Below are 12594 nucleotides of genomic sequence, written 5' to 3'. Positions count from 1 at the left end.
GAAATGAAGATGTGCCTGCTGCTTTTGCAAAGGCAGACTCACAGATCTATCAGTGAAATACAACTATTTCACAGCTTTACAGACCCAAGCACAGAGAGATAATTTTTGCCTACATAAGTGTGGGAAATGCAAGAATCAAGAGATACAGGATCTTAAAAGTCCCCAGTGCTCACTGCAAGAAATAATTGTGCTTGTCACTTCACAAACACTGTAAGAAAGAATGCAAATACTGCAAAGGCAGCAATGGGGTTGTAGATACAAGGTGATAAACCAATTGCTGCACAAAGAAAAACCAGAAAACTATTTAAAACAACCAAATCTTTTAATTAGAAAGCAACAAACATGCAAACAGCAGGTATAGAAATTTATTTGAACCAACGTTTTTACTATAATGAAAGTTACTTTAAAACATTGATCCAAGCTCTCACATTTGCTGTTTAAGGAAAATATTGCACTTGGCATCATCTAGCACCCCTCATACATGGCAAAACATTTTAAAAACATTTTTGTTTATTTTAACTTGCACACTCTCCCCAAGTCATGCACACAGTCATTCAAAAAAACAAAAGGTTAGGTTATCCAAAAGCAATACCTCAGAATTGCACTAAAGCTCTGTAAGGAAAAATATAATTAATGTCTTATACAAATTTCATTGACTTCCAGGTGCTCACACACAAGTGTTGGTTATTCTTCATCTTCATTTTCATTCTCCTGGCCAGATCCTTCTGATCTGTCACCTTCCAATCGGTCTGCAAAACACAGATTTAGTAAAAAGAACTTGCAAAATTTTCTTTTTCTGGTAAATATTTATTACCTGTTGTCTCCCTAGACTATTACACAATGGGATATGTCTGTGGGTTTTAGGGTTGAAGAAAGTCTGTGTGCACTTACAGCAGAGAGTGGGTAGAAATGTTACCACAAGAAAGAAGAAAAGGAGAAATGCCCTGAAGGATTTCCAGGCATGAAAGCAAAATCTGTGTACAAAAGGAAAAACCTTGTAGCTGCTGACTGGCTGTCAGCACAGAAAAGATGAATGCAAGTATAACATTAAAATGAGATGGTGACTACAAAGGACAGAAATGCTGTGCTGGGGAGCTGAAACTACAATAGCTACAGTTAGAAACGTGGATAGTCCAGAAACTGGGGGATCACTGCCTGTCACTACAATACATCAGAAAAAGTGCTTTTGGATGTAAATATTTAGAGAAAGGCAAATACAGAAATGTGTGAGGGAACATGGCTGGCTCAAGAGCAATCACTCAAGCAACATGCAGTCAGGTTTAGAAACTCTCCACCCAGCCATAACAGATTTTTGCTGAAATTGTTGTAGCTGAAGTGTTGGGCAGTTCTTTTAGCATTTCACTCAGAAGAGATAATGACAACTAAGGAAATACAGGGGCATGGAGGTGCAGCACTGGGCTGGACACATGGCACCCTCCTGGCTCCCAAGGCTCACAGAGCAGCCAGAGGTGAGAGGAGCAGCTGCTGCCACCAGGCACAGCTTCCTTCACACCTCAACCCTGCCAGCCACTGCTCAGCTCAGCCAGAGCCCCCACATTCACTGCTTCCCATCACTTTCACCTTCATCTACAGGGCTGTTAGGTTTTTACCCCATATGCCATGCCAGCCTCCCAAAACTTCATCTCCTTTCTTCCTACACAGTGTGTGATGTCTCTCCGCTGTCCTCCATCTTAGGGTCAATCCACTGCACTCAGATTCTCCAGCACCAACACCCAGTTCCCAGTGATGATTCTGCCATGCAACCCTCTTATCTCCAGTTTCAGCCCCATGGGAACTGGAGGGACATCCTGCAGCCCTGGGAACAGCTGCCACAGCCTCAGCAATGCCTCCCACACTCCTGAATCCTCACACCTTCCTTCGCCCCTAGACAACTCCCACACTCACAGCCAGTTTGTCTTACAGTTCATTCCACTCCTCCCCAATAGTTTTCCCATCATACTCACTGGAAAGATCACTCCTGAAGAGAGCATTTTTCAACATCTAAAAATATATTTTGCTCTTTTTTTGAGATGAAAAAAAAAACAGCTGCAAAGATGTTGCAAGTCTCACAGCAAAGAAGCAATTCCTAAGTATTAAGAGAACCTTGAACAACCCTCGAATCTCCTCACCAACCCCAAGTACAGCCACAGCAACTGAAGGTCTTGATGATTTCCCAGCCAAGCTGCTCTTTCACAGACCAGTGCTGTGGACAAGCTCTTCAGAAGTCTCTCACCTGCTCTTATGTGATTCAATGAAGCCAGCATTCGGAGCATGAAGGAAGCTGGAACAGTGATGGTGTTTCTGGTCTCTTCCAGCATTAATTCATTACGAGTTATAACCTGCAGGCAGGGAAAGGAGAAGACCAGCATCAGAAATAAACACAGAATTATACTGCATTGATGGGGGTATACTGCATACAGCAGTATACAATTATACTGCATTGATAGGGGCTTGTAGATACAAAGTTTCTGTGCAAAAGCTATTTTACAGAACCCAAAATTACCATAAGGGAGGAATATTTTAATAATTGCTGTTGAATGCTGTTGTCTCTGGTAAGAAAAATCAGCCAGTGGACTCTGCTTGCAGGTGTCCAATTCTCTGTCTAAAGAATGTTCCAGTGAGATCATGGTTCCATTGTCCACATGCATGGCAGATACTGAGATGAGTGACTAAGAAAAACTTTGGAAATCTTTCACGAAGTAAAGCAGATTGATGATAGAAAGAGCTGTTTCCAAATGGCAACTGTTGCAGAGAACAAAGTTCTAGCACCAGTGCTGGCCAAGAATGTGGGAAGGAAAAGAGATGAGGTTACCCTCAACTCCTACCTTCATGCTGCTTCAAACTTTTGGAGAAAATCCAAGGAACACAAGCCATTTCTATCCCACTTCAGGAACATTCTTTAGCTCCATAATTCTTTGTAAACAGAGCTACAGCTTGCCTCTAAATGACTTGAAAAAGCCAGCTCCTACCATCTCATTTTCAAGGGAAAAAAAATCCACTAATGAATACTTTAATTTCTCTTCCTCATTCCTTCCTCATGGTACTTCCTTGCCATCCTTCTTTCTTCCTCCATAAATTTTAATCCCACACTGTAGGTTGTCCCAGCTTTTAGACTATATTCTTTTATTATCATTAAGCACAAGAATTTCTTTAGATGGAGATAAGTTATGACCATTTTCAGTCTTTGCTCCCAGATCAGCTGCTGTAAGACAGGAAAAAAATGAAATTCTTGTTCTCTCTGAGACTCTTCAAGCCTGTTCCTCGTGTGAGGAACATGTTCTTGCAAATGTTTGCAGTTTCTCCTCCCTTCCCAATCAAAGCACCTCTTTTCTGTCATTCCCACCTGTTTGCCAGGCACTTGGCACAGCTGATCCCTCCCTAACAGGAGCAAATTGAGAAGGCACCCCATATTTCACCCCATATTTCTGCAGTGCATCATCAATAACCCCCCTGCTGAAGCTTTTTCTCCATTCAGAGGTTTGTCCTCATCCCCACTGTCTTTCCCTATTCACTGAGGTCATGGCCTCTCTCAATTTTAAATACATTTCTGTATCTATATGGAACTTTCCTCAAACACAGTGTTTTCTTCTCAGACTTCCCCCCTTCTCTGGAAAATCCAGTTCAGGTATGTTGGACACTTGTTCCAGCCAAACTTAACATGGTGAGAATTATTTCATTGCTATGAACATCTCCTGTCCCCTACATAGGTATGTCAATACAGGGAATAAATTAAAAAACAAAAACCATGTAAAATTACAAACAGCACTGCAGTCAATTCTTCTGAGAGTTCTGCATTTTTATTAAAGAAAACAAAACTGTCTAAATAATTTGCAATTATTAGAAATAAAGGAAAGGAACTAAAGTACAATAATTAATTTTAGCACACAAGCAATACTTCTAAACCCCAAAGGCTCCAAAACATGTCACGACTAAAGCTGTCACACAATATGCAAGGAAGAGTCTCTTCACTCAGTGCTAAAATAATGGGAAAGGTTCAAAACTCACAAGTGGATGGTTTGGGGCTTTTTTCAAGGGATAAGGGTTGTGTGTTTCTCTTTGTTTAAAATATATTTAGCACTACTACAGAGTAATTAAATTATTTAAAAATGCCCAGTCTTCTCTATCTATAGCACCCAAGAGATTTCACAGAAAAGCCCTCAACCTGACCACCCCATAACCAAATCTGTCCTATAATATTATTTACAGAAAACCATATAACATTATGATCCATTGTGTTATATAAATCACTCAAATATGATTATTCAGCAGTCAGCTATATGGTCACCCCAGGCCAGTTGCTACATCCAGTTATTGCTCTGAGGGCAACATGAAAATAATGAGTTACATAACTTCACATTGGACTTTTATGACTGATTGGGCTTGCAATGTTTGCTTTATTCCATGAGGTTCCCATGTGCAATCTTAACCTTTAAGTCTGTTTTATGCCACTGAATATTTAATAGCATTGATTTTTGTACTCTGTGCTTTTCTGTATATCCTTGTATTACCTTCAGTTTATTTCCCTCATTTTCCCTTCATTTATTAGCTTAGAGACAGGCACTATGTTCATTTATTAATTCCTGCCAGTTTTCCTTCTATATCTGAGTGTTCACACTTCTTCCAACTCCTTTCATGTACATAATAGCAGATCATGTTATATAATTTCTAGGAGAGCTGAGGAAATGCAAAGTGCCAAGGATATGAAAGTCAGCTGTTCTGAAGGGCAGCTTTTTATTTGTAGCTCATTTGTGGAACATTAAATAACTCTGCTAATTCAATGTCAGTAATTTGTACCCAAGGCTTTTATAGAATTAAAGACACAACATTACCATGAAAAAGGAGGAAAGGTTCTTACCTCATCTGCAAGTTTTCTGTTAAAAATCTTGGATTCTTCAAGTGGTGACCAAATTTTTATATCATAATCAATACCCGAAGAGGCCAGAACTGGAAGTGAATAACAGTAATTCTAAATTAAATGTGCTATGTTTATTGGTATTTTCTGCTCTTAAAAATATTTCATTTGAAGCATTTATTTGCAAATGTCAGATCTCATGCTGAACAGAGCTTGTAATTACCAACTCTCCACATGAGGTCTGCTCCATAGATTGTTTTTGAATCTATCTATATAGATATGAAGAAAACAAATGCAAACATCAAGACTCCTTGTTTTAAATTTGAAAAAAATCACCAAAATATACAAAAGATAGAAGCAAAAAGTAAGAGCAAACCCAGCCACTACAGATCCATTTCTGCTGATAAGTACATGCATTAATAACAAAGCTTTAGAATTTTTAGATCCAGTACAAAGGCAGAACCAAGATAATTTCAAATGTACCTTTGATAATTTCAGTGAATTTAATATAAATTTATTTGATATTTAAATATAAATATGCAATGGATGTTGTTATAAATAAAGTATGAAAAATATGAAAAATTGCAGAACATTCTCTAGATCATTGCACAACAGCCACTGTAAGAACTAAAATTCCATGGAAAGCTCTCAGTAACTGGGAAGCTGAACAAGAGTAACTGTCCTGGAAGGAGGAAGGATGAACTCTCTTAGTGGTGACACCTTCAGAGTGTGACACACTCCAACAAGACATCAGCAAAGCTACAGGGCACTTTGAAAGGTGCTTCTAAAGGGAGTATCCAACTCAGGACATTTACAAGAACTCAATTTCAAAAAAAAAGTTACAAGTTCAAGGCTTGTAGGACAATATTCTATGTTCCCCTAAACTATTTGAAAAACCTCCAGCCTTTTTTAGCATTATTATAACAACTTTACTTGCTAATTTACTAATAGCTGACTCTTACTACACAGCCAGGTAAGCTGTGAAAAAAAACAAACCTCACAAATACTTTCCCTGACTGTGTCAGAGGCTGGAGGATGGCTCAGATTTCCCAGCTACGTGTGATTCCTTCTACTGCTTTGGTCCATCTTTTCTATGAAGGATTTCCTCTAAACACAAAGTATTTCTGTGAATTTCATTAATTACTCTAATCTCACAATGCCAGTGAGAGGGAGACACCCACTTCCACTGCATTTTTTGAATAGAGCCAAGAAGAGACCAGATTCCAATATAATTTCCAAATATTGCTGGCATTTCAGCAACCCCATATTTCTCTCATTAGTGTCATAGACAACATTTTATGTGTTGAGGGCAGCAAAAAATTGAGATTCTTCTTATTACATCTCACAGTATTTCTATAAATTCTGTGCCAGGAGTATTTGATTTCAATAAATTTTTGAGTAAGGAGGAATTTAAGGGCCAAAGGTCATTAGTAAGAGGCAAAATTAAAAGCACTATTATCTGAATATTATAAAGGGAAATATGAACAACATCTCACTGATCATTGCATTGCTCTGTTGAGACAGAGTTTAGGACTGAAATGCTCTAGTGCAGATAAGCTGGATGTGCAGAGAGTGAGAATGCAGCCCTTACTGGGGTCAAAGGGGTGAGGCTGCAGGCAGTTCACCACGTGGTTGTCAGCCTCCAGCAGCATCAGGTGCTCAGCAGTGTGGCGGTCCCAGATGAAAATGTGGCCACAGTCTGAGCCACTCATGACAAAGTTGGATCCCCAAAAGTTGGCTTCCTTTATCTGCAAGAAAAGCAAAACTTTGTAAGACCCAGCCAGTGAAAAGAGCACACTCCTGTGTCTGTACTAATAGTGCTGCTGAAGGAAAGCTCAGCCCATGCAGAAATGAAATTGAAGAATTTTAAAGGAAACATTTAAAGAAGAGTGATTAAAAAAAATGAGAGTTCAGAAAGTTTTAGATTTCCAGAGCAAAATAGCTGCAAACAGGAAGAAAAAAAAAAGAGAGAGAGGAGTTGGGGCAGACTGAACAGTATAAAAATAAATGTCAGTAGATCTGCCACTTTCTGAAGTCACAGAAATTATACTGGAGACAGGGGTACGCAAAGGAGTTTTTAAGAAAAGTTTGGCCAAGTTAAAGTTTGTGAAAGGCTAATTCCTGGGGGAGATTTTCCACTACAGAGAAACAGGAGACAAGACAGAAGCTTGTGAAACCTTCCTCAGAAATCCCTTCTGATTTTACTCAGCATAGGACCTCAAAATAACCATTGTGAAATGATATAAATTTGCTATCCTGTGTCCTCTACAGGTGAGAGGCTTGATGGGGTGGCAGAGGGAGAAGGGACATTGATTCAACAAGAGCCAGAAAATTCAGTCACAAGATGTGAGCTGAGAGCTGCCCAACACTCTGGTGTTTGTGCTGCAGGAACAAGCCTGGAAGGCTGAGGTGTAGCCTTGTGTGTAGAACTGTTATTTTGAGAGCCAGCAGTACCTCCTACAAACTCTTTTCATCGACATCCAAGGGGCAAGAGAGGTGCCTGTGCAAGCAGGAGCTGCCTGGGCAGCAGCTTGGATTCACACAGAGCCTTTGCAATGCTGCAAGTTCAGTGTGGCATTTAGGAGTAACTCCAGCAGAAGGGACAGAATTTTGAGTTTGAGACTATTTACACAGAATCCTGCTATGAATTGGTTTCCAGCTAAGGCTCTAAAGAGGGCCATGCCTGGATCCTTATCTTTCTTTTTGCAGACATCCCTCAGAAAACGCCCTGAAGAGAAGGGCAGAGATGTTGCCTTGCTCTGTGCTTTGCCTCAGCTACCTTGGTACAGATTCCTTGGGAAGTTGAACCCTTATGCTGTTAGAAATATGTGGTTTATTTCCAGCATAAATAATGTCCAGGTTTAAATTTCAGGCTTGGTAGATCTTTGTCTATAGAATATGTCCCAATGACTGCAGTCAGTGCAATAAAGTCATCCTGATTTCTAAAAATAAACCAGAGAAGCTGCGTTCCTGTAATGAATTCTGATGTATTAATCTTTCAGCAGCTTTTGTCTTATAGCTCCTTTTAATACATATTTTCATTATCCTGTTACATCTAGATTATCCCCAATAATAAAAGAAAATTAATTTTCTATTTTAATTTTCAACCATGACCTCTTCCTGTGTCATGTGTATTCTCTTACTCATACTTCTCAATACTCATAAAACCTAATTTTAGCACCCCAGAAATGAACAGAACAGAAATTCACATTTAAAAATTTTGGTTTTCAAACATTTCTAAAAGTCATTTTTTTTAAAAGCAGGACTATAAAAAAAAATGTAAGATTGCCAAATTAAGTTTTTAAAAGTAAGGAAGAACCAGAATTATTCCATTTGCTTGCATAACTTGAATTCACTATATATGCATATACACACACTCATATGTGTGTATGTACATGTAAAAATTATATACATAGATATATAAATGGTTCATGTAATTGACAACACAACTTTATCCCTGGGCTGCTCAGGTGTGTAGGAAACAAAGCTTTTTTAAGCTCCCTCCTTCATAAATTTGAAAGGGAAAAATCATTAGCTCTTTCCTTGCAGGAATGAGGGCATTACTCAAACCAGCAGATCAAAAAGAAGTTTGCAACCATAGAGACCAACAGGGAAAACAAAATTACATTTTCTTTCATTCTGTGCATTCCTTGCCATAGGTGCTGGTGTGAAACAAGGGCAAAAAGACCAACCCACATCCCCAAGAAACCAAACAACAAAATCTGTTAAATAATCTATATAATAACAGCTATGCAGACAGAGATTGAATTAAGCTTTAGATGAACTCACTTTTAGTATCTTTTAACCACAAAGTGCCTGATGCCAGGAATTTTAAACTAATCAGGGTTTGATCAATTCAAATACATTTCTGAAATACAGTGCAGAACTCTTTGTCATTAATAAAAGTGTATTCTAAACCCTGTTGCTTATGTAGACCGAAACATGAATTTAGTCAAGCATTTTCCCCAGTGTAATCAAAGCTATTCACACAAACCCTAGAAAATGGTTTTTTGGGGGTAAAGGGACTACTCCTCTCATCAGCTGCAAAATAACACACCAGCTATTTCTGCAAAATACCACCTAGAACTCAGAACTTCACATCTTCAAAATATTGCAAAAACCAAAAAGAAGAAATAGCAAGGAAAGCAGCATCTGTTTTTCATGCACCATTGCTTTACAAACACAGTAACTGCATTTTTCTTAAAATACAGGATTTTGTGTGAGAAGTTAAGGCATCTAGTAGCTAAATTGTAATTTAATAACTAGCACTCCTTCCTTTTTGTAATTCAGAGATGTTAAGGTTCTTCAAAACTCTGATTTGATCCTCACTTTCCCTTCCAAGCTCTTCAAATTGAAAGATTAAATAATCATTTTGAACAGCTTGGAAGAGAAAGTGAGGATTAAATCATAATTTGGGAAGTAGGCACATTTGATGCCACATAAGCTGAGAGAGAAAATGAAAAAGAAGAAAAAATGAAAGAGAAGGAAAAATGAAAAAGAAGGAAAAATGAAAAAGAAGAAAAATACCCTAAATTTTAATGGATGTTAAGAGGAGAGAGTCTTAAACTCAGGAGTATTTCAATGCCGTTCACAGTGACACGCGTCACATTAATTTTAATTTTCACAGAGCAATTCTGTGCCTTCCAAGTGGCACAGAAGGCCCAGTGCTTCCAGAGCAGCCCCAGATCCCTCTTGGCAGGGCCAGCAGGGGCAGTGCCCTGGGTGAGCCCACGCAGCCCCAGCCCCGAGGCCGTACCATGGTGCGGGAGTTGCGGTGCCCTTTGTAAACCATCTTGATCAGCGGCCGCCGGATGTTCAGCGTCTCCAGCTCCTCCATCTCCTTCCTCTCCTTCCTCCTCCTGAAGAGCTCCTGGATCCGTGCCACAGCCGAGCGTCTGCGAGCCAGAGAGAGCAGCACTGAGAGCCCAGGCACGGCCAGGGGCTCCCAAACACCAGCATTAGGCACTCCACCACATTCTCCGTGAGCTTGACACAGACATCAGCATCATCCCAACTGTAAAATTACTGACGTGAATGTTTTCCATCCTGGCTTACAACAAGAAGAGCATGCAAGACAGTGGAATGGCAAGTGATGCCAGGTTTTGTTCCCCCTCCATAGAACAAACTTCAGCTGCTGGCAAAATTCACATGCTATTTTATTTTTATCCTCCACCCATACTGAGGTAGCAAAATTCTGTAGTGGGAAAAAAAAAAAATCTATGCCAGAACAGAACAGAAGTTTTTAAATTTTAAAAAGCCATTAAGGATCTAATGTGTCTTTCAGTATGATTTGGTTTTTCGTAAGATCAAAACTTTTTTTCAAAAAATCTATGCCATAACAAAAGCTTTAAAAAAGCCATTAATGATCTAACGTGTCTCTCAGTCTGATTTGGTTTTTTATAAGATCAAAAATTTTTTTAAAAAAAATCTATGCCAGAGCAGAAGTTTTTAAAAAGCCATTAAGGACCTAATGTGTGTCTAAGTGTGATTTGGTTTTTCATAAGATTTTGTCCAATGTATTTCTTGTCAGTATTCCTCTATGAAAAGATTCAAGATTTAGACAGCTTTTAAGAAGGTCCTACTAAGGAAAAGATGATTTGGGACCAATTATTGGAGCACCTATCCTATATGGCAGCAGTAAGGTTTACAACTGGATATTTCCTAAAATAACAGAGGAAAAAACAAAAGCCAAATTATGTAATTTGTTTTGTGAATGTTTAGTTCCAGGAACTTAATTTTTTATTAATCTGTGAACAGACCTTGGTGTCAAATTTTTCCTGTTTAGCTGTTCGGTTTGCAGATCCCCAGAATTCCAGCTATGACTAGATAGTCACATCTCAGTTCTTTTTCTTCTGTCATTCCTCGTCATTATTAGCTTTAAGGTCCTGAACAAAGTCCAAGGGGAATGCCACTCTCAAGCAGAAGCAGGTACAGATTTTAGCAGAATGCAAGGAGTGAAACTATTACAGCAATTTATATGATCCTAAAAATTCAACTGATCTAGGAACCTCACTACACTGCTGCCAAAAAGTAACCTGAATTTGTTTTTAAGTAATGTTTTCCAGTGTTTTAGTCACTGATCCTGGAGATCTAGCAACAAGTCCTCTACTCCAGAAAAAAGCCCTACCAGATTTATCCCATAACTACTTCTCTCAGCCACTGATCTGCTTACACTTTTGTCCAATTTTTGCCACAGGAGAAAGTTGCACCAAAAAGTTAAGGTGAAATAAATATTATGCTACAGCTAAGCAAAGAAGAAGGAATGTAAGTCTATTCATGCAAATTTATTTACTATAAAAACAAATAAACCAACAAACCACACACTGTTTTACTAAGATCACCTAATACAGCTAAGCTTTTAAAATAAATTTTAATACTTTTTTAGTAGAAACCAGAAGAGTTTTGAAAGCACCAGCCAATAGATCCACTTAACAGTGTGTTATTGATTATAATACACTTCTCAGATGTTTGCCTAGCAAACAGCACCAGAAAAAGTAGACTACTACTACTTTCTTGGTGAGAGTTTTCTATCCTTTCAATCCCCAGACAATTTCCTGGTTCATCTTTTTTATACTACAGTAAATAAACACACTGTATTTTTCAGTTATTCCTTATAATATGCCAACTTTCAGCTTTAATCTTCAACAGATTTAAGAGAGTTCTTCACATCTTCATACAACAGAGGAGTAAAAAAAGAAGTCCATGTTCTTTATCTACTGTGCTTTAAAGATCACTGAGTCATTCTCCTCACCAGTTTGCTTCTACATAAAGGAAAAAAGGTGACAGACACATGATAGGCTGCATCAAACACTTACAGAAACTTCACTCTTTGTGCAGATTTGGGTTTTACTTGCTTTTAAAAAAAGATGGGGTTTCTGTGAGAAAGTAAAAGCATCTATCATTTACTGTGATTCCTTTTGGTAATTTTGGTGCATTTATTTACCTAAATTAATTAAAGATGTGCAGTGAAGAGGCTGGGAAGTTAAACATAATTAGGACTGAGAGAGCAGTAGACTTGTCCAGCTGTTTCAGAAGGGTTACTTGCTGGACAGCAGTAACAAGTCTTGGGATTAGAAGATGATATTAAAGTAGCTAATTGGTAAAGCAAAGTAGTTTCTTGCACAATTTTTCATCCAAACATCTCTATGAAAATTGATCTCCTCCTCTCCATTTCCCTAGGCTGAAATATGCAGACATTACAACAAAAACCTCAATACGACTCAGCAATCAGAATCATGCATTTTTAAATAAGAGCAGAAGCACAGAAGCAATTTTTGGTTAAAACTGTCTTTCAACTAAATGGAGCTCTGAATTTAACCTCCTCATCTGGGGCTTCATTTCAAAAAGCAGGAGTGGATTTCTATTTAGTTTCCTTGGAAGCCAATGATTACCTTCACCAGCGAGAAGGCAGCCAAGCACACACAGCTGTCATACTGGGATTGAGCCTTGCAGAAAGCAAGAACATGGCAGAGGCTAGTCTGCTCCAGAAAACAAACATGAGCCCAATTTAGTGACATTTCAGAAGAAAGATCATTACAGGAAAAAACATTACAGGAAAAAACCCTCTCTCTGAGATAACTACAGATTTTCTAGAATTATTTTTAAGTCATACACGTGCAAGAATTTTAAAATCTGACATAGCTGTTTTCATTTGTATTTGTGATGAGCAATTCCTGCCTTTGCCAACACAAACACAGAAGCAGCCTCATCACTTGGAGCATCAGTGGGTACAGAAGTGTGCT

At 38.6% G+C, this 12594-nt stretch overlaps 1 protein-coding gene across 8 annotated transcripts in view; it reads right to left on the bottom strand.

The window, feature by feature from the left end:
- Positions 1-303: 303 nt before the first annotated feature.
- Positions 304-12594, bottom strand: part of DCAF6 (DDB1 and CUL4 associated factor 6) — a 74751-nt gene continuing 62460 nt past the window's right edge. For all 8 annotated transcript variants that reach the window (XM_063150184.1, XM_063150186.1, XM_063150185.1 and 5 more), the window contains 5 exons: positions 9609-9747; positions 6444-6600; positions 4856-4944; positions 2234-2339; positions 304-749 (listed from right to left, as the gene is read on the bottom strand). In XM_063150184.1, coding sequence (XP_063006254.1) covers positions 685-749; positions 2234-2339; positions 4856-4944; positions 6444-6600; positions 9609-9747 — 556 coding nt within the window. In that variant the 3' untranslated portion in view covers positions 304-684. The remainder of the gene's footprint in view (positions 750-2233; positions 2340-4855; positions 4945-6443; positions 6601-9608; positions 9748-12594) is intronic.

This window comes from Melospiza melodia, chromosome 2 (assembly GCF_035770615.1).
Source record: "Melospiza melodia melodia isolate bMelMel2 chromosome 2, bMelMel2.pri, whole genome shotgun sequence".
Taxonomy (NCBI): domain Eukaryota; kingdom Metazoa; phylum Chordata; class Aves; order Passeriformes; family Passerellidae; genus Melospiza; species Melospiza melodia.
This window is presented reverse-complemented; position numbering and strand designations above follow the sequence as displayed.